Source organism: Dama dama, chromosome 29 (assembly GCF_033118175.1).
Source record: "Dama dama isolate Ldn47 chromosome 29, ASM3311817v1, whole genome shotgun sequence".
NCBI lineage: Eukaryota > Metazoa > Chordata > Mammalia > Artiodactyla > Cervidae > Dama > Dama dama.
In genome coordinates this window covers 26,281,791-26,305,383 of record NC_083709.1, presented here as the reverse complement: position 1 = coordinate 26,305,383, position 23,593 = coordinate 26,281,791, and the positions used below count along the sequence as shown (strand labels likewise).

The 23,593-nt window shown below is 34.8% G+C and overlaps 1 protein-coding gene across 1 annotated transcript in view; it reads right to left on the bottom strand.

Moving 5' to 3' along the window:
* The window catches only part of CAAP1 (caspase activity and apoptosis inhibitor 1), a 71,644-nt gene that overhangs the window by 39,211 nt on the left and 8,840 nt on the right, over positions 1-23,593 (bottom strand). The window contains exon 5 of the mRNA XM_061132286.1: positions 6,171-6,244. Coding sequence (XP_060988269.1) covers positions 6,171-6,244 — 74 coding nt within the window. The remainder of the gene's footprint in view (positions 1-6,170; positions 6,245-23,593) is intronic.

Here is a 23,593-nt window from a genome sequence, read left to right as displayed (position 1 = left end):
ATAGGAGCTCTGTAGTTTCTACTCAATTTTTTTGTAAATCTAAATACATTCAAAAATTTTTTTAAGTATTACTTTTCAAAAACAAAGTTGTTATTTTTGAAATTACAACTACAAGCTTATTATGTATCAATTAACTACAAGCTTATTATGTATCAACTATATGATATAGCAACCAAAACTGCTAATTATATCATAGGCTATGGATGCTAGGTACATAAAAAGTTCAGAACCTGCTGACAAAATCTGATTTCAAGCCTAGTATTTACTATCTTCCCTTTGGGAGGAGAGCTTCTACATAAGGGGTTACTTTTTCCAGTGAACCGGATGAGAACATAATGATCGAAAAGCACAGAGGGTCCAAAGGGGGTTCAAACATCTGAGGAGGTTTGGCATACATGAACTCCAAAGTAGCTGAGAGACTCACTTCCTTACAGTGTGTCTAGGATATTATCAAATGCACCACAAGATATAATGCTTAAAATGAGCAAAATTTAAAGAAACATGGAAACAAACATTTCTCTCAAAATACTGAATCCAAGTCTTCACAATTTCATTCTCGATAAAACACACACAGAGCATTACACATCCAAAAACCTTGTCAGTTTACTTTAAAAAAAAAGAAAAAGAAAAGAAATACAGAAAAGTTTCACATTTAAATTCAACAGGGGGCCTTCAAAAGGTACAGGAAGAGTATGGGCTAATTTGCCATATAAAATGTAAGTTTCACCCTTTCATTTAACTACTACTCACAGAAAGAGACAAATTAAAAAGCAGGGAGGATCATGTTTGGTGTCACTGCTGGTAGTAACTTGTGAAAAAGCCCAAAGGAATGAGAAAAGAGATGTAAATTCTTAAGCCACACCGATGGTTATACCACAGTCTCTTTTTACTTCACCAACTGCTGAATTGGATATCATTTCCCCAGAACAAGTTTTTTCAAAAATCTTTAAAGAAGTTAACTCGTGTTGAGAAGCCGCATTCTGTGAATACTTATTTGTTAGAGCCCGTCAAGGGGATAATCAAGGGCTAGTAGGAAAGGAATTAGACGCCAACTTTGAAAACAAATCAGCACTACAAGTGTACACATCTTTCTGCTCTCACTCCACAATAGCCTTGTAACGCTTTCCTTTCAGCCTCCCTCAGCTCTCTAACATGCCTGCCTGCAACTGTGGGCTTCAAATGAAGAGGCTCTGCAGAGTTCATTTGCCAATCCAGGGATTTCTTCACAGAAACCTTCTGGCCTATAAATGCTACTTAATTAACTGATGATCTCCATTCTCTCTTTCTTTACTGAGCAATAAAAGTCTCTGATGACACTTTTCTCATTGTCTTTGCAGTTTTTTATAACTCTTACTTATTCCTCCATGGTTGTGAAGTTCTTTTCAGCAAAAACCAACCCCTTTGTAAGAGAAAATTCATTTCTTCATTCTTTTTTCATTCTAGTTCATTCTAGTTCCCCTCCGTACCTACCTTCGCTTCCCCTAGAGCAGTATTACCTCAGAACAACAATAACAACAAAAGCAGTAAGAACAAAAATTAACTGAGTTTTTCTATTTACTTTCACCTTAAAGTCTCATAGTCTCAAATAGTCTCATACAGTTTTTTTGTGTAGAATCTTTGCTAAACAATGGAAAAATCTCATATCACATTTAATTTTTTAGAGGTAATAAATGAACACTTATGGTCACCATCAATCCTTAATAACAGTCTGAAAGAGTCATGTCTCAACTTCATTGTTTACATAAACCTATCAGTGAAAACATTTTTAAGTACCTGTCCCACTACATATATTTTTTACTTATAAATTAATACATAATTAATATGAACTATTATAATTACTATATTTAACTGAAAATTTTTAAAGGAAGAAATTTAAATTTATTAGTTTTTATGTATTTTTTCACTTTAAAATTTCTAGTATTTTCATTTTATATTCTCAGGGAGTGTGTATAATTATACTTTGTTGACCAGCAGTCTGAAAGGCTGAAAGTATCTAAATTTCACCACATGGTTTAACCACTGTGAACAATTTTTCCCTATTAAAGTCTACTTTTCAAATTCTTGAAGCTCTCAACAAGGTAAATTCTTAAAGCTATCATTCACTAACTCCTGAATTAGAAGGCCAAAATATAATTGCGTGAGGCAACTACATTAATTAAAAAAAAAAGTGACAAGACTTGAGTCTAATCATAATAAAAGTCTGTGTGCATTTTTTTTTTGTTTGCATGTCTTTATCTAATAGATAAGAAGAATAATTTTCACATGAGAAAGTTGATGTAAAAGATGCAGAATAAAATGCAGTCAATGTCTTATTAATTTTTATCATTTTATATACCATGTGGTTATATTACCTATAACTGTATTCAAATGAATGTATTTGGAAACCATCAAACAGCTTAAAAGACTAAAAGTCAAGCATCTTTTTCTCTGACAGAAACATGGAGAGAGAGAAAAAACTGTATATCTCATTATTCTTCCATTAAACAATTTAATAAAACAGTTATTAACATCTTCACAAGTGCCAACACTGCACTAGGCACTGGTCTTTAGAAAAGCTGATAGAAAGGAACTTCAAGATTAAGGTCAAACATCCAAATGTTTAAACACTACTTGAATCTTCTCTACAGCAGCACCACCAAGTGGCCATTTGTGTGACTTGTGTGAAAACACCTTCAGCAATATGGATGTATCAGAAAGCAGAATGCATTTTCTGATACATCTGACTCTTTGACATAAACAAATTGAACCAACCATATCTGATAAGAACCTTATCTCCTAACCCTACTTTTATTCTCTATTAGAACAAACCTAATCAGTCTTCTACATAACAGCCTTTCAAATATTTTAAAGGAACTACTATAAATCTCAACTCTTCTCTTCATCCTAAATATACAATTTTAACTTAGCTATTTAATCATGTAGAGTTAAAAAAAAATTCTCATAACAACTTCCAAGAAGGAACACAAACATAAGAGCTTAATTCTTACAATCACAAAGGAGAATAATTTGCAAAATTACACATACTCGTTATAAACTTTAAAGCAACAATTTAAATTGCTTTAATATTACTGAATGTCTTAAATTTATTTATTCATAGATAAATATATGAGAGTTCATTAATATTAGCAAAGATTTGTTTTACATTTTTAAAATATTTTCAAGGTATTAAATAACTTTGAGGGGCAGACAGAGAACAGACTGGTGGACACAGAAGGAAAAGGTGAGGATGGGATGATTAGAGAGGGTAGCACTGAACCGTACACATTACCGCACGTGAAACAGAGCGCTAGTGGGAAGTTGCCGCGTGACATACGGAGCTCAACCTGGTGCTCTGCGACCACCTGGGGGGGCGGGTGGGAGGTTCAGGAGGGAGGGGATATATGTATACTTATGCCTGATTCACGCTGTTATATGGCAGACACCAACACAACACCGCAAAGCAGTTATCCCCCAATTTTAAAAAAGGCAAAAGGGGAAACTGTAAAGCATGTAAACTGAAAAATAAATATCTTTGACAAACAGCAGTTGCATTTTTTTAACTGGATCACAAATGACCAATTTAGAAAATTTATATAAACCATTCTTCTACCCTTTTGCTAAAAATGATTTACAACACTAATCCTAATGCTATTTTACTACAGTATCAATCAACTGGATTATATTTACATTTAAATGTTTTCTCAGTGAAGGCAGAAGTTAGTGTACAGTCTGATACTCATCTTCAGCACAGCCAGTTTCATAATGAATTTCCTATCAACAAGATAAATAATACCAGTACTAGACAAAGAAATGCCAATTTCAATTTACCTAATTCATAGTTACTATTTCTCAATATTGAGTATTTCAGAAGCTGAAAAAACTGAAAAGATAATTTAAATAACTTGCCAATATCACATACTATTAATAGGGCATAATACTAAGATTTATTTTATCCTAAAAGAGCAAAGAGAAAATTCAATGCTGCTTTATATTTTGGTCTACTCAACAGTTCCTTTAATACTAAATAAGCTTCAATGAATTTTCTTAAATGGTCAAGCCATTAAATAAAATGACAATGCATTCACAAGGAGAATTATGTTCTGTTTTTATTAGCCAACTGTGAGCAAAAATAGAAGTTAGAGATAACAATAAATCAATTTTGAAAATCTGCATATTAAAAATAGACAATATTAGTTCATTTAGAAAAAAATGCAGTCTTTACTGAGCCTACCAGCATTTCTGTTTCCTGGGGTACCTGAACTTCTTGGGTAACTCCCAGCAAGTTACTTACGCTCTAGTTCGGATTTCAGCTTTACTAACATTCGTCTGTAAGGTGTTCCACATAATTAAATCTTCTAAATAATTTATAATATATCCCATATGCAACAAAATTTACAATTTTAACCATTTCATAGGCCTTTGTCTGAAATTCAGTCACAGTATGCACATGAACAGTACCGCACAACGGTACTGCAGGGCTTGGATCTCCCGTTTCCTCACCCCTGCTGGCTGTCACTTACTGATGACTGTGTTCCCGACGCTTCTGATGCTGAGGTGAGAACCTGAGAGTGTCTATCAAGGCTCCTGAGCATTAAAAACTGGGCTTTGTGGTATCTGGCTACTGAGTTATTTTTCTCTCCTTCTTTGCCTCCACTGCCAATTTTCAAATGACTGAAGTTACCATTAAAAAAAAAAAAAAAAAAAAGACTCACAGCAAAACAGGCTGTTGGCACCTGAAAGGGGATTCTGAAGACAGCTCCAGGTGCCGGAACAAGGGAGCAGAAAAACCCCTCCCCTTAGACAGCGGCACTAGCTAATTTGTACAATGGGGTCTCCATTCCTTTTTCCCTGGGAACAAGAATCAACCTGCCCATTCTGAACTTTTCCATCCCTTATATGGAATGGAGATATCTTTCTCTCCACAGATAATCTAGTAACAGTCTCTACACCACCTGCTCATTAAATGCAAAAACAGAAACAAAGGCAGAAACAACAGCAGTGTTGTCAAAACACACACAGGATACAAGAGTTAAATGATTATGACTACATTAGATGAAAATGATGTGTGCTTAGCATGTATTTATACACGACAAACATAAATAAAACTATGAATCTGAGCTTATGCCTGTGGGGAGGCTAAAAAGAAGCAAGAATATACTGAGAAGAAGTAAGAATACAAAGATATAATTTTGTCTTGCTATTGAAGAAGTTAACACAACAGGACTTCTGAAAAGCACTGGAATTCTCAAAATCATCAGAAAAATATATACACACCAGAATACATAAGTTAGAATTATAGAAAACTTAGATTTTGTTCTCTCTACATGCGAACTGAAGGAATCACAAAATTAACCAACTTTTTTCCCCCTTTCTTAAGTGTTGGTAACACAGGCCACAGCTTAAAAGAAGAATTCTGCCTGAATAAACTGATGACCTATATCTCTCTAACCAAGGAAATTCTTATGACTCAAAGTTTTAGAGAAACTATTCCAAGCCATCAAAGATTAGCTGCCTATGAAATAAACAACATAACCCTTTTGGCCACAACAGACTCTCATGGCTCCGAAGTAATTTTATCAGGAAAATGGAAAAATGTGAGGTAGTCTTTGAGGAACTAATAAAAATTTATTTTTACATTCAATTTTCCCTACCAGGCATGAGGAAAACACAAACAAAAAGACATCTAATACATTAGCCCTACTGATCTACCTGGCTTGAATAAGTAACAAATACCACTTTACTAGTGTTACAAAAGTTACCTGATTTGTGGAAAACAATATATAAGGAAGAAAGTAAACAACGACAAAACATCAAGGAAAAAAAAAAAAGAGAAAAAATAATCCTATAAAACTTTTTTCCTTCACATAAAACCCACAGTTATCCAGTCAACATATCCACAGTATCCTGCAGCTAAGAGTATATAACAGATCATTGAATTAAAACTTTTCAAAATGATACCTTGCTGGTGGCATTTGTACCCGCATATTACTAAGGCAGAACCACTCCAATACCTGAAGGAGTCATGAAACAAAAGATGTATTCCTTACTCTTGACCTCAGACCAAATAAATTATTTTCTTTCCCTATTTATAAAATGAGGGAAAACTAGAAGACTATAAAAATTTATTATTGGTAAAATGCTTATAATTTTCAGGCAAATGTTTCAGAAAAAGTCAAGTATGTGATCCATACCTTGTTTTGATTCCAAACCTTCAGGTTGCTTGTTCTCTCTCAGGGATGAAGTAGAATCTACACAGCTATCTTGTCTGAGGAATGAAAAGTAAATAAAGACAACTTTTTAAACAATATTCAAGGTCCTAGAATTAAGTTATATACTTGAAAAGACACAATGAATCCTTCTCAGTCCCCAGGGTACAATTCAGTACACTCTGGAGACAGAAACATGTATACCAGTGTCAGAAGCAGCAGCTACAAACTACTACAATTTAAGTAGTATACTTCTTTGTAAAATCAAAGAGCAAACCTGGGAAGAATACCAAGGTAATTTTTTCTCCTTTCCAATACTCTGCAGGGTAGCTAATGGGAGAAATCCTAACTCACAGAAGAATCCAGTAATTTTTCAAGTTCAACTGTTAAATTTAATGGGCACTTTGGCATTCAAATCATTTTACAGTCATCTAATTTCATACCTCAAATGCTTTGATGTTTACAGTATGTGGGAAATACATATTTTATCTGTAATATACATGTTATCAAAGTAAATTGATTATGTTTAAGATGCCACTAAAAAGTTCTTGATCCACTATGTTCTGCAAAAGAGCTCAACTAATACTTTTTCTTAGACAGCACTGTACCATCTTTATACTGATGTTACAAATACTTTTCAGAAAGTCAAGAAATTAACTATTATGAATACTCAAAATGACTATTTTCTTTAAAATATGTGTCTATCACCTTCTGAGAATGTTTATACACACTCTAAGACTAACAAACTAAAAACATCTAGGAAAGTTACCTATTCACAAAACTTTATATTCACTTAATAATAAATTCCTCAAATAACTAAAGGATAAAGATGTGATTATTTCCTTGAGAAGTTTACAATTTTCTTTCCAGCCAACACATTTGGCTCTTTTAAGTTTGTTTTGTATTGAAATTTTACTAATACAAGTATAAACTCAAATAGAGATTATAAAAATATTTTAATCTGGTGTTAATTGTGACATCTTAGAGATTTAATATTGAGATATCTCAATTTTTTAAATTTCTTTTAGTCTAATGTTGATTTTACTCTTTCACCAGAATGACTAGCAGATCCCAAAGAGGATATCAACAAGACTCCCTGGCAGTCTAGGGAAAGATTAAATGCCAATACACTAAAAGCTTTAAAAGCTTTGCAAAAATAAAGTTAAAATATGCCATCTCAAGCCTTATGTCAAATTAGATCTTATCTACTGGGAACCTTATTTCTAAGTATATTCCTTTAGAGAAAATGTTTGTTTGCTCTTAAAATTAAATGGCATTTATTTCTCTTCTAAACACATAAACCTAATTTTTAAAAAATGACTTGAATAAAAACATAAAGTAACATCACCATTAAAAGGACCTTAGGTATACACAAGACCTTAATAGACAGAACATGACTCATGTAAAATTACAGCTGAGAATGTATAACCTGTATAATGAGGAATCATCAGACAAAGCCAAAGTGGGAATGAGTAATATTCTATTAAAAGTGGGGAGGGAAGTTAAAGTCAATGTTATAAAAAACAAAGATAGGCTGTGGAAACATTCCAGGTTAAAGGAAGCTGAAGAGTAGTGACAATTAAATGTAACAACTGATGTGAGGCTCCTCAACTAAAGTGTTAGAACATTATAAAGGATATTATTGAGTCAAGAGACAAATGGAAATACTGATGGCAGATTCGACAAAACTATTTTATTGATGTTAAATTTACTAAAGCTGAATTTACTGAAGTTAACAATGTACTGTGGTTATATGAAAAAGAATATCACTATTCTTAGGAAAAATGCAGTGTAGTATTTAGAGGTAAAATGTCATGATGTATGTTACTCAGCCTTAAATGTTTTAGAAGGAAATACACAAGTATATAAACAGAGTATGTGCAATGGGATATAATATTAATAACAGATAAATCTAGGTAGAGCATATATAAATATACTTCTTATATTATTATTCTTATTCCTGCAACATTTTAATAACTCTTAAGTTTTTCCAAGTAAAAATTAATAAAGCAATGAAATGAATTATTTTATGAATTTTCTTACTTTTATTTTTTATTTTCTCTGTGAAAGTTCCTTGAATCACCTTCAGATAAAACTAGACCCCTCTATAAAACTATCTGCTGTCATAAATAGTTTCTTTTACTGGCCAAAGTGAATTTTTATAATGTTCCTTTTTTCTTAAGTTGGATTTGATCTGGCTGTTAAAGAAAGTCACCAAAAAAAAAAAAAAAAAAAAAAAAACTGCAGACAGTAGAGGCAGTACACCGCCTTGTGGCTGAAAAGTGAAAAGCTAGATGCTTTTACATCAGTATCATCTGAAGCCGAAAAAAATTCCAGACACAGATTTACAACTAAAACTACCATACACATTCAGAGTTCTGTAATACAATTTAAAGATTTTCACTAAAGAATATAAAAGGCAAGATAGAAACAAAATAAGAAATGTCTTAAAGTATAAGAAAATTATGTGTACATACATCTTATTTCCAGCTTTAGGAAAATAAAAAATGTCACCCCCAGATGATAAAACATACTGTCAGAGGTAGGAAAACTAGAGGAATTCCAATTTATATTTAAATGACATTTAAATATTTCAAACACTTTAAAACCATGTCAGAATTTTGTAACAACTGGAGAAGAGGTAAAGGAAGGAGGGAAGGAACACATGGCTGGCTTGAGTTTTTTAAGAATCTCGCAATGCTTTTTGTACTCTTTTTCATAAAGAAAAAAGAAAGAGAGTTTTAATTTTCCCAATTCTCTTCTACCATCTGCACTGCTCCTTAAAGCAGCTTAATTTACAGTCTTGACCCTGAATTATAAGAAAGCCCTATGTCTCTCCTTGGAATTTAAGTTCTCAAACCAACATCAGTCCACCTTTCTTTCTTTTACCTGCAGTACAGTTCTGGGCAGGATTCTTTCTTGTAACTCGAATGAGTTTGTTTTTAAATCAGAGTAATACACTGGGGAGATCTGCAGAACTTAACCAAAAAGAACCACATGTGTAAATCACTAAGGTTTATGTTTCTAAAAAAAAAAAAAAAAAAATCAATCTCTTGTCCAAAAGAAAAATACTGGGAAGAGACCTCAACAGAAGGATAAAAAGAAAGAGAACTGCATCAGAAGGATTCTTCCCGTTCTGGCAAAAATCAGCTAACAATCAGGCAAACTAGCCTAGCGATAGGTAAAACCCTTGGTTCTTTCCGCTATCCTCGGAGTAAAATAGAGGTTGAAGGAAGCCAGTCTACCAACTAAGGAGTTTTGTACTATTAAAAATGAGACATAGGCAGAAACTAGAGTATCCAAAACAATTTTGAAAAAAAATAACAAAGTTTAAGGATGCACACTATCACATTCAAGACTAAAAGGCTACAGTAATTAGGACAGTAATGGTGTTAGAGAAGGATAAACATCTAGATTAATGAAACAGAAGAGAGTCCAGAAACAGATCTAACACATACATACATGGTCAATAGTTTAAAATAACATAAATGTATACCACAGCTCTGTAGGTCAGAAGTCTGGGCGGGGTCTCACTGCACTCAAATCAAAGTCCCTACAGACTGCCTTCCTTTCTGGAGGCTCTAGGTGAGAATTCACTCCCTGCTCATTTGGGCAGTCAGTTCCTGATTGCGAGGACCAAAGTCCCTGCTGCCTGGCTGGTTGCCAGCTTCCAGTCACAAGGTCCCCTCAGGCACATCTCTTTGACCTACTCTTCTTTCCCTTTAAATTACTCAATGGGAAGATAACTGGGATAACCTGCATAATTCAGAATAATCTCCCCATCTCAAAGTCCTTAACCTTAACCAAATCTGCAAAATCCCTTTTGTCAGTATGCAAAAGACATTCTCAGGTTCTAGAGACCAGAGAGTCATTTTGCTGCCTACTATATGGCCTCAGCTGGAGAAAGGATAACAAACTATGGTACATCCACATTGCAGAATACCAACTACTCACCAAGGAAAAGGAAGGAACTACTGATGCACACAGCAACGCAAGCAAATCTCAATTGCATTATGCCAAGTAAAAGAAGCCAGGCTCAAAAGGCTATATACTGTACTGATCCATATGACATGGAAAAAGAACTAGTATAAGGACAAAAATCAGATCAGTGGTTGTCAAGGGCTGGAGACAGGAGAACGAGTGGACTACAAAGAGCCATGGGGGGAATTCTGAGTGTGATGGAAGGGGTCTTACTGTGGCTGCGGTGGTTGATAAATTTGTCCAAACCCACATAACTATATAATTTTTTTTTAATGAATTTTGTTCTAAATTACACTTTTAATATTTTTCAAATTACGGTACTGCCAAGTCTTAGAACAAGTTCACAAAAATGAAATCACATAGTGCTCAAATGTAACCCTCGAACACCATGGAATGGAGCAAAACTATTTTTCTCAAAGGGCCTTTTCCAAACAGCAAATTAATCCATACCTCTAATGTTTCCCTCAGCAAGGTCATTACTCAAGATAGCAAAATTCAACCCTTGTTTCCATTTCTGTTCCCCAAATAATGTAATTCTAAAAATCAGTTACCACACTCCAGTTTCTCTGATCCACGATTCTCTAAGAATTTGTTCTATAAATTGCCTCTCTACAATTACAAGTTTTTGTAAATAAGGCAACTCTCTAAACGGGGGCTCTATTCTATACAAAAGTGACTAAAGGAAACAGAGGTTCTCCTCTTTCTTCTATCCCTATACTCCTGCTTTCAAGACTTTCCAGTTTTAAGTTGTATGAGATCACTTTGTAAGTGCTTTATTTAAAGGGGTACAGGTAGGCTATGCAAACATTCTACTAACACTAAATTTGGAGTCCTATCCAAGTTTTAAGTCACAATATTGTCAATGATTAGTAGTATTTTCTGTGAAGGTTTTCTGAAAAATTTATCCTATTATTTTGATAGCCTGCCTAAAGATCACAGCCTAATAACAACTTAAAAGGACATAAGTAGGGTACAGGTAATCAATGCTCTTTAGAATACATACTGAGTTTAACTGAGCATAATGATGGGTGTAAAGAAAACAAAGACCTGGACTATACAGATAAATAAATAAATAACTGAGCATAGCATATTGGCAATTTAACAAATTGATCACATTTGTGGGAGAAAAAAAATCCTTCTATGCTTTAAAATAGTTTTCTCTTAAACTATTTTTGTAATAAATGAAAAAGCTAGAAACTTGTAAGTAATAAATTGTTTTTTAAAAACACAGTAACAGTAAAAAATAATAATTAAAAATAACAATGAGTTATTTTGCTTTCTTTAGGGTTTCATAAAAAGAATTTGGGGAAGGGAATCCCCAGTACTCATCAATGTAAAGTGGAATTTTAAGAATTGTGATTGTTACAAATTCAAAGTTAAAAATTCCAGAGCAAATACAGCAACATTTTTTCACTGCTTCTCAACAAGTACTATTTTAAGCACTTTATAATTTTTTCTGATTTAATCATCATCACAATCATATGAGTAGGTACTGATGTTACCCCTACTGTCCAAACAAAGTAATTCAGGCCCAGAAAGGTTAAGTAACTTGCCATAAGTCAGATATAGTAAGGTGTGGAGGTCTGCTGTTAAAAATGCAGGTTTAGTTTAACTCGAGAACCTTCATTTTTTACATTTATGTAGACTTTCTCCTACGTAAAGATATAGTTCTCCAAGTGGTAATACTAAAAATTGTATGTAGTCATTATCTGTATCTCAAAGTATCAAGTCAGTTTTCATTCAAAATTTGATCCCAAGCTTCACAGGAAAATACTTATTTCTACTGGTAAAACTAAGATATGCTATTAAACCAAGATGGAATTATTATGTTACAGTGGAAATTTTCAATGAAAAGACAAACAAGAGCAATAACAACTGGTAACCAATAATAAATCCCAAATGAATCAAAGATTTCAACATTTTAAGAAACCATAAAGTACCAGAAGAAAGTATCAAAAATTTATAATTTCAGAATGGAGAGGCCTTTTTTAAATATAAAACCCCAAAACTAAAAAAGCTTGATAAAATCAGACTATATAAACCTGAAATACTTATACATGTGCAAAAATAAATAAATAAAAGCTATAAGCAAAGTAAAGCAACAAGCAAAAAAAAAAAAAACAACAACAACAACAAACAATTGGAACCCATATCACAAACAATGGATGATTAAAAAGACCAAAACCCTCTACCCACATATACACAAAAGGTAAAAAAATGACAAAGAACTCATAGGAAAAGGAAGTTCAAACAGCTCTGTAACATACAGAAAGACAGTCAACTTCATTCATAGCTTAATTGGTAAAGAATCTGCCTACAATGCAGGAGACCTGGGTTCGATTCCTGGGTCAGGAAGATCCCCCAGAGAAGGGATAGGCTACCCACTCCAGTATTCTTGGGCTTCCCTTGTGGCTCAGCTGGTAAAGAATCTGCCTGCAATGTGGGACACCTGGGTTCGATCCCTAGGCTGGGAAGATCCCCTGGAGAAGGGAAAGGCTACCCACTCCAGTATTCTGGCCTGGAGAATTCCATGGACTGTATAGTCCACGGGGTCACAAACAGTCGGACACAACTGAATGACTTTCACTTCACTTCTCACTTCACTTCACGAGATTATAGCTTAAAATTCCCAGTGCAGTGTTGGTGGTATAGTGGTGAGAATACCTGCCTTCCAGTAAGATACCCTTTCTTTACCTAACAGATGAACAACCATCAAAATGTCAGATAACATCATTAGCTAAAGTATATGAAAACATATACTCCACATTTGTGGGGACAGATATAAGTTAGTTTAAACTCTGTGAAAGTCAATTATGGCAGTTACCTATTAAAGTTTCAAATGCCCAAACATCTAATCCAACAATTAATTTACAGGTATTTATATAATCACTGAAAAACATGATTACTTACATACAGATATATTCATACTATATGCAGTAACAAAAGATAGTAAACACTTAAATGTCCATTGACAAACTTTTGCTATATCCAACAATGGAATAGTACACAGATGCATGTGTGTATACATATATACATGTATGTGTATATACATGTGTGTATGTATACACACACATACATACACACACACATACAGGAAGCCTTATATGCACTAAGTAAAACAAAATGCAAGAAAAGGCATACTATTAAATGGAAAAGATTTAATGGAAAAAAGGTACAGAACAGTTTGCACAGTACACTACAATTTGTGTGAGAAGAAAAAATATATATACACTTATACATTTGTAAATGTACAGAATATCTCGGGGAGGATACACAAGAAACTTGTTTATTGTGGTTGCCTATAGGAAGGCACTCAGAATGGGAAACAGAAAAAAGAGTGAGACTAATTTTCACTATATACTTTTAAAAATCATACTATGTACATGTGCATGTATTTACCATTTGAATAAACAAGCTGTTAAATAACAGACACAAGACACATGGCTATGTGGGAAAATGTACTTATTCTCTGAAATTTCAAACGTAAACATTCAGAATCAATTTACTTTATAGCACTTCAAGAAAACAGATGAAACAAATATGAAAAGTGGTAATAACTGTTACATCTAGGCAATAGTTATTTGGGGGTTTCATTATACTAGCCTCTCTACTTTTCTAGATAGATGACACTTCTCATAATAAAAAAGTAAAAACAATCTAATACAGTGAAATCACTTTTTTCTAACTCAGGTGGTATCACTTTACTGGAAAAGAAAAACTTAACACAGGGAAACACTTAAAAGTTACATATTTAATTCAAGCATCTTAGGTTAACATAAAACAGAATGAATCTTCATTCACCAATCTTTGGTTAAGAATCCAAAGAAGAGTTCAGGCTCATCCTACTCACATAAGCCATTGTCTACATCTCTACTTCTGGCTTATTTAAAACAGAAAACTCTTGAGTGCAGAAAAAGATAACCCTTTATATATATATATATATATATATATATACAATGCCACCCAAACTTTTACTGCTGTTATCCCACAGCTAACAACAACTGTACTTTGAGTTTTCCCAAAGCATTCAATGTGATCAACTAATCTTTTCATACTGCTATTTCATCAGTTTTTATATGTAACCATATTATAAAATTACAGTAATTGTATTGGAAATAAATACAAGTGACTCTTGGTAAGTAAAACCTTCAAATGGTGGGAAAAGTGCACTGGCATAAAGAACAGGCATTAACAAACCAGTTTAGTGTACTGAACACCAGTGGATTTATTTTTCAAGTGAAATGGAAAAGACTATTAATACAAAGAATTAGGTAAGTGATTAAGAAAATCTTAAATTTTTTTAAAAAGTGATAAGGAAAGAGCAGAGAATAGGAAAACTACTTGCTTACATCTAATCCAGTGCTTGAGCACCAAGATGAGGCACTAAAATGACTGATGAAAAAAGAACAGATATAGTTTAAAAATTAGGTTTCTGTAACACAAAGAACACAATTTTTTTGTGTGTAGACAGTTACAAAATCAGAAAATGCTTCCAAAGACCCTCAAAATTCTCCAATGGAAAACACAGTTACAATTCAAGCCTATCTAAGACCTCTGAGAAGCTCAGGCCTTCCCATTCCAAGGAATATATATAAAGATTTCAGAGAGGTGCCCATCTGCTAAATATTTAAAAAGAACTGGATCAAGATTTGCTTCAAAGTTATCAAGCTGGCAGAAGTTGAAAGGAGAAGGTTTCCAATAATATGGAAGGGAACATACTGAATGATAGGTATTCAAGGTTCATTGTACACTGAAATTTTTCATGAGTTAAATAAACAAATAAATAGTTAAATAACTGTTACAAAACAACTTCATACATTCCAGAGTGGGTCATGTGAGTTTGATGAGTCACAGGTCAATTTCTGAAGGTATTATTCCTAATAAGGCTTGGTCTTGGGTTTACCTGATGCCTTTTTTGTATCCACTGATAAAAATGCTTACTTAATCACGTACTGTAGATTCATGCTGCCCATTAATTCAATGCTCCAGAGCACTGCGGGCTTCCTTGGTGGCTCAGACAGTAAAGAATCTGCCTGCAACGCAGGAGACCTGAGTTCAATCCTTGGGTTGGGAAGATCCCCCGGAGAAGGGAAAGGCTACCCGCTCCAGTATTCTGGCCTGGAGAATTCCATGTACAGTCCAGGGGGTGGCAAAGAGTCCAACACGACTGAGCAACTTTCACTTTCAGAGCACTATAAACTTTATTCAAATACTTTATTCCATTGAAGCTTAATAACAGCAGTTTATGAAGCAACAGTCTTTTATTCCCAACGAGTTCAGTTTTATTGACACTTGTTGATAGTTCAGCATTTGGCTGAGTACTACTGCCCCTTTGAAAGTTACTTATACATACATATTCAAGGAATACAAGAGATGTGAATTGGAACAAATCGAACTCTGAGTACTCTAATGACAGTGAGCTGAACCCACAAGACAGCTATACTTCATCAAAAAGGGCATGGGTGCTTTCCCCTTACCAAAAACAGAAGAAAAATAAATGTTTTTTTATTCAACCAACAAACATTATCAGAGTTCTACCACATATCACTATCAGGTCCACAATACAAGAGTGGTCATAAACACAATTCTAGTTGTTGTTCAACTTATACGTATTATGGAAAATCTCCTACCTAAGACCTGTTTAGGAGTATATTATTTTTCCAAAAAGTTAAGTATCCAGAACTAGAATTCAGTAACTGAAGTTCAGAACATGCCCATCCTGTGCTAAGGAGCAGTGACTAGAGTTCCAGAACACTCCTGGCGAATCTACTCTGTGGCATATTTTAAGTTTGAGAAGCTGGGTTTCTAAACTGCTCTGCCTTCCAGAACTGGGATAGTATCTCAACATTGCTTATTATCCATAGAGAAAGACAGCTTCATTTCCACTGACATTTCCCTCAATATCATTCACTGAAAGTATATTAATTTAAAATTCATAAAAGTATTTATGAGAACAATACTAAAACATTGCTAAGATTTCCCTAAAGTGCTTGTATTTTTATTTTTATGTGAAACCACAATCCTGGTTATTTTATTGCACTATTCAAGACTTAAATTTCATTACAAACATATTCTTTAGTGCAATCATCTCACAGTATATGCCAAGCTAATACCTGTTCTCATTTTTAGTGCTACTTGAGCTACAATAAAGCTTCTTTTCCAAATGAAGATAGCACTCCACATGCAGGCATATTATCTTATTTACTTAAAACAGATGTTCTTGATAAGCAACTTGCAACTGGTAGCATATACAACTCTTATCACGATATCTAAGTTTTAAAATACTGCAAAATTATACATACTAAGGTTTTACACCATCTCAATACAACATAAAATTGCTCACTTATTTACCTAAGATGAACAAAAGTGACAACCGCAACCCTCCCCTTTCTAAAAATGAAGGTATTTAGAAACTATAAATATCCTATCTTCATAGTTACTACATCTCATTTCTATTAAAATTGTTATAAGTTAACACTAATTTCAAGTTTTAAGTAGTGCACTGTCAAAAATTTCTTATAACTACTATTTTTTTGTTACTTTTGAAAGTAAAAAAGAACTATCGTAAAAGAAGAAAGAAAGAGAACTATTGTAAACTAAGTATGAGTAAGCAATCAAAATTTCAAAAAGCAATAGAAATCAAAAGAGTTTGGGGGAAAAAACATGTATTTGAAAGCTGACCTTAGAATATAACAAACATATAAAGCTGTTTGTTTTATAAACATATAAATCATATAAAACTGAAAATATAATTTTAAATTTTTTTAAATTGTGCATACAATGGAATATTACTCAGCCATTAATAAGAATACATTTGAATCACTTCTAATGAGATGGATGAAACTGGAGCCCATTATACAGAGTGAAGTAAGCCAGAAAGATAAACACCAATACAGTATACTAACGCATTTATATGGAACTTAAAAAGATGGCAATGATAACCCTATATGCAAGACAGAAAAGGAAACACAGATGTATAGAACAGACTTTTGGACTCTGTGGGAAAAGGAGAGGGTGGGATGATCTGAGAGAATAGCATCGAAACATGTATATTATCAAGTGTGAAACAGATCGCGAGTCCAGGTTGGATGCATGAGACAAGTGCTCGGGGCTGGTGCACTGGGATGACCCAGAGGGATGGGATGGGGAGGGAGGCGGGAGGGGGGTTCAGGATGGGGAACACATGTAAATCCATGGCTGATTCATGTCAATGTATGGCAAAAACCACTACAATATTGTAAAGTAATTAGCCTCCAACTAATGAAAATAAATGAAAAAAATAAAAAATAAAATTGTGCATAAACATCTGTGTGTACTGTATTTTCAAATTGTATGAGAAAATTAATTCACATAAAGCATATTAAATACCATACACATATATACCTCATATTGAAAGGTGTCATTTTACAGCCTCTTAGACAATCCTAAGAATCCTTAATACTATCTCCTTTGCCATAAGCACTATAATAAAAGCACATAAGTTACTCATTAAAAGAAAACATCAAAATTTCCATGTGCTTTTAATAATAAAGACTGCTTTATCCAGATCTACGTAAAGTTCTTTGTGTTCATCAAAACTGGGATAAAAATGTAAAGGTGTATGTCCCAGTTGATAAGACCCTGAAAAACTGACAGAACTGGTTCCAAGGCAAACCTTTGGCCTTTATGTATTTTCCCTTGAACCAGAGCTTCCTTTTCTAGACATTCTGTACATTAAACATACAGGCAAATGTAGTACTATGTGGCACAGTGAAACACACACATGCCACGCAAAAAGAGAGTACCTACACTCAGCTCTAATTTTTTTTTTTTTGTCCCCCCTCAGGAAAAGCTGATCTGATTTCTAAGCAATTCAAAAATCAAAATTTTGGTGAACTCTCACCTGATTTTTAAAAGCTGGAAACCATCTGAAACTTTATATATTTAAATTTTGAGCAAAATATCTCTATGGCTACAGGCAACAATCTGTAACTCTGGCTTTATGTCAAGTACCTTGCATTAGTTTTCTATTGGCTCTGTTACAAATTAGAGAGGCAACAGTGGCTTAACACAACATACCTTACATTACCTGATAGTTCTGGAAGTCAGAAATCCCAAGTGAGTCTTGGGACACTAGAATCAAGGCATAGATAGTGCCACATTTCTTCTGGAGGTTCCAGAGGAGAATTCATCTCCTTGTCTTTTCCAGCTTAAGATTACCTGCATTCCTTAGCTTTTGGCTCCTTTCTCCATCTTCAAAGTACATCACCCCAATCTCTGGGCTTCCATCATCCCATCTTTTTAGCTGCCTTTGACCAGTTAATTACTTTCTACCACTCATGTTGCGTATGTGTGGCTTTTTGGTTTTTTCTGGTCTAACTGCATTTGCTTGAACCTTCAAGAAATGTTGAAAACGAACGGTCTTGTCTGATTCCTCATTTTAGTTCACCAAGTGGGTGGTTAAGTCTGGTCAAATGGTCATTACTGTATCTGAATAGTTTTCTATATCTCTTTTACCTATAGCTTATATTAGAAATGACAGCTGGGTATTATCAAAGGCATTTTTAGCATCTACTTATCTGAACTTTTCTCCTTTAATTTATTGAAATGAATTACACTAAAAGACTTTCTAATTAAGTCTGCTATAAATTCCCAGAGTAAATCCTACCTGGTCAGTAGTATAATTATTCACTAATACACTGCTGGATTCTATATGCTAATGTTGTACTTACAATTTTTGCATCTATAGTCACAAGTGAGAAGGCCTATAATCCCCCCCCATTTTTTTTGACACTATGTATGAGATTTGGAATATGAAAACTATGGAGAAGTCATAAAGTAAATTGAAGATCTTTTCATCTTTTTCTAGGGCTTGGACTAATTTAAATAGCACAGGTGTAATCTATTTGAAATTATAACAGATAACATTATTGAACATTTTATTAGCTATAAACATGTTACAAGTACTGAATATTGTAAGTAATGCTGTGGATTCACCTTGTCTTTTTCAACAGATCTCTTTACCTTTCTAATTTCTTGTTTGTTAATCTCTTCAGGTTTTCCACTTTAGGAAGAAGTTAATTTGGTTAATGTGTATTTTGATAGAATATCCATTTGCTAGCTTCAAATTCGTTTATACAATGCTGCATGTGGTTTCTCACTATTCTTTCAAACTCATAAAATGCATGACTCTTCCTTCCTCACTAACCTCGATTTTAATTGCTCTCCACTTATTTCCTTAATTAGATCTAAGAAGAATTCATCTTATTTTCTTGCCTTTACAAAAATCAAGTATACAAATTTATCGTTCTATTTTCTATGTCTTTAGTTTTAATGTTTACCTCTGTTATTCTTTCTACTTCCTTTTGATTTGTTATTTTTTAAGTTCCTTTAAGATGTGAACTAAGTTCTTGGACTATTCATTAAGCTTTTATCTCTTCTATCTGTATCTTCTCTTTAAACTCAGCTTTCAGACTTTCCTGGTGGTCCACTGATTAAGAACCCACCTTGCAATGCAGGGGGCGTGGGTTCAATCCCTGATCTGAGAACTAAAATCCCACATGTCGCGGGGCAACTAAGCAGGTGTACCACAACCAGAGTGCCCCATGCACCTGGAACTACTGAGCCCACATGCTCTAGAGCCTGTGTACCACAACAAGAGAAGTCTGTGTGCCACAATTAGAGAAAGCCCATGTGATGCAACAAAGACTCAGCACAGCGAAAATTAAAACAAAAAAACAACAAACCCAGAAATAAACAAAAAGAAAACTCAACTTTGTAATACTAACAGTCAAACATAACACATGAATTCCACTGGATTCTGGATCAGAATCAATCAGCTAATTAATTAAAATAAATAAATATGCTATAAATTTATTTTAGCAATTGGGGAAATTTTGTATGAACAATGCATTAAATGATACTACTTGAAATACTGATTATTTATGAAGAGTGATGACTGGTCTTATTTTTAAGAAGTGCACACTGAATTGTTTAGGTATGAAATGTTATGACATCTGCAACTTAGTTTTTGATAGGTTATGAACTGAACTATTTGCTCACAAAAAATTCGTATGTGAAACCCTAACTCCAGTACCTGAGAATGTGACCATTTTAGAAATAGGGCCTTTAAAAGCTAATTTAAGTTAAAATAAGTCCAATAACCTCAGACATGCAGATACCACCAACCTTATGGCAGAAAGCGAAGAAAAACTAAAGAGCCTCTTGATGAAAGTGAAAGAGGAGAATGAAAAAGCTGGCTTAAAACTCAACATTCAAAAAATGAAGATCATGGCATCTGGTCTCATCACTTCATCACAAATAGATGTGGAAACAGTGGAAACAGTGACAGACTTTATTTTCTTGGGCTCCAAAATCACTGCAGATGGTGACTGCAGCCATGAAATTAAAAGATGCTTGCTCCTTAGAAGAAATGTTATAACAAACCTAGACCGCATATTAAAAAGCAGAGACGTTACTTTGCCAACAATGGTCTGTCTAGTCAAAGCTATGGTTTTTCCAGTAGTCATGTATGCATATGAGAGTTGGACCATAAAGAAAGCTGAGCGCTGAAGAATTGATGCTTTTGAACTATGGTGTTGGAGAACACTCTTGAGAGTCCCTCAGACTGCAATGAGATCAAACCAGTCAATCCTAAAGGAAATTAGTCCTGAATATTCATTGGAAGGACTGATGCTAAAGCTGAGACTCCAATACTTTGGCCACCTGATGCAAACAACTGACTCCTTAGAAAAGACCCTAAAAAAAAAAAAGAAAAGAAAAGACCCTGATGCTGGGAAAGACTGAAGGCAGGAGGAGAAGGGGACGACAGAGGAAGAGATGGTTGGATGACATCACCGACTCGATGGACATAAGTTTGAGCAAGCTCCAGGAATTGGTGATGGACAGGAGAGCCTGGCATGCTGAGTCCACGGGGTGGCAAAGAGTCGGACACGACTGAGCGACTGAACCTAACGGACTGAAGGCCATAATGGTGGGCCCTAATCCAGCATGACTGGTGACCTTTTAAGGGGAGAAGAGCACACAGAGAGAGACAACAGGGAGACACACAAGGGAAGTCAACCAAGTGAAAAGGCAGCAACAGGGTGGCCATATACAAGTCAAAGAGAGAGGCCTCAGAGAAAAGAGCCCTGTCAGTTCCCTAATCCTGGACTTTCCTCCAGAATGGTGAGGAAATAAGCTTCTGCTGTTTAACCCAGCCAGGCTATGGTACTCTGCTCTGGCAGCTCCAGCGACCTAATACAAATGGTTCCTGGTGAAAAAGAGAAATATAAGGAGAGAGAAAGCAAAACTGGCAAGATCTTACTGTTGCTGAATCTAGGCAGAAAGTATACAGATGTTCATCATATAATTCTTTCAATTTTACATAAGTTTAAAGTTCTCCAAAATATAAGTTGGAAGTTTTCCAAAATAAAAAGTTTGGGGGGAAAATTGCACCAGGAAATTTACACAAGTACACACATATACATATAAGTTTGTATTTGTCTGCTAGAGCTGTCATAACAAAATACCAAGAATGGCTGGCTTAAGCAATAAAAATGTATTTCTCACAGTTCTGCAAGGTGGAGGTTGAAGATCAAGGTATCTGCAGGTTTGGCTTCCTCTGAGGCCTCTCCCTGACTTGCAGACAGGGTCCACACGGCTCTGCTCTGTGTCTGCCCGGCCCTGGTGTCTCTCAGGGCTCTCAAATTCCCTTGTCTTATAAGAACACCAGTCAGACTGGACTGACTGAATCACCTCTTTGGGCCTCTCAGGTGGCTCAGTGGTAAAGAATTTGCCTGCCAAGCAGGAGACGCAGGTTCAGTCCTTGGGGAAGATCCCCTGGAAAAGGAAATGGAAACCCATTCCCATATTCTTGCCTGGAGAATCCCATGGACAGAGGAGCCTGGCGAGCTGTATAGTCCATGGGGTCGGAAAAGAATGAGAGATGGCTCAGGGACTAAACAACAAACAAATCACCTCTTTAAAGACCTAATCTCCAAATAAGGTTATGTTCTGAAGTGCTAAGGGTTAGGGACTTCCATATATGAATTTTGGAGGGACACAATTCAACTCATAACCAGATCGTCATCCTTGTCCTTACAGTCTTAGGTCTTTAAATAAAAAATGTTACTTCTATCATTTCTTCAATTCTTTTCTAGCTATTTGTTTCTCTTTCTGGGATTTCTAGTATGTTCAAGATAGGTCTAAAACTGTCTTCCAGGTAACCATGAGTTATACATAAGGATTTACACTTTCTCTGTGTGGTTTCTCTCTACTATTCTGTATTTATTTATTCAATTTAATTTCTTAGCACAATGATGTAGCTAGCCTCCAGTCATGGCTAATCTGTTGTTTGTCTCCTAAATTTAGGAATTCAGAATTGTTTTAGTTCCTGAAACTACATTTGTGTTCTAACTCTACTTCTTTGCGAGTTATCATTACTTTGCTAAGGTTTCCTTTCCTATTGCCTATTAATCCTGTGTTCCACAGAAGCTACCTGTTCAATGTATTCAGCCTTATTTTCCTCTCCCAAATTGCGGAATTCCTTGAAGGTTCTTGCCTACTCATAACTGTTCCCTCAGCATCCAAAAAGGTCAGACTACTGTTATCTATTAGAGTAAAAAACCAGCAGGTAATAAAATACATGAAACTTTTCAGCACCAAGTACCAAACATGTTAACTAGCAACCCTCTGCTGAAGCACTGGAATGAAGTTTATATGAGCATGCCCACCAGGTTCAGTTCAACTCAACAGAAATTAACAGGACTGAACTGACCTCTGAGCACAAAGCAAGCAGCAAATTGTCAAGTCAGCAATGTGGGCTAAGGCCAACATTTTCCCACATTATTTCCCTGTCCCACCTTCACTGTTTCACAGTGCAGTGTATCTCCCTATTCATAATTAAGATTAGTAACAAAATAGTAAAAAAAATTTTAAAAATAACAAACAAGTCACATTAGTGTTGCTCAGCCATGTCTGACTCTTTGTGACCACATGGATCATGGCCCGCCAGGCTCCTCTGTTCATGGAATTCTCCAGGCAAGAATACTGAGGCACATTGCCATTTCCTACTCTAGCGGATCTTCCTGACCCAGGGATTAAACCTGCATCTCTGGCACTGGTAGGTGGCTTCTTTACCACTCCACTACCATTTAATCCCAATTATCCTATTGGGGCCAAGTATTACCCATATTCTACAAATGTACAAAGTGATTTTAGAGAACGTTAAGTGTTTTAAAGCCAGGTCCAGTTACATGAACACTTAAAGTCTCTTCATAACTAACACTCCTTCTACTTCCACATTCATATGTGTGACCTCAGGCACACAAATCTTTCTAGACCTTATCTGTCATCTGTAAAATGATAATACTAATACCACCCACCTCACAAGGCTAGTGTACAAACCCAATGAGTGAATGAAGGCAAGTACAGTGATTAGAACAGTG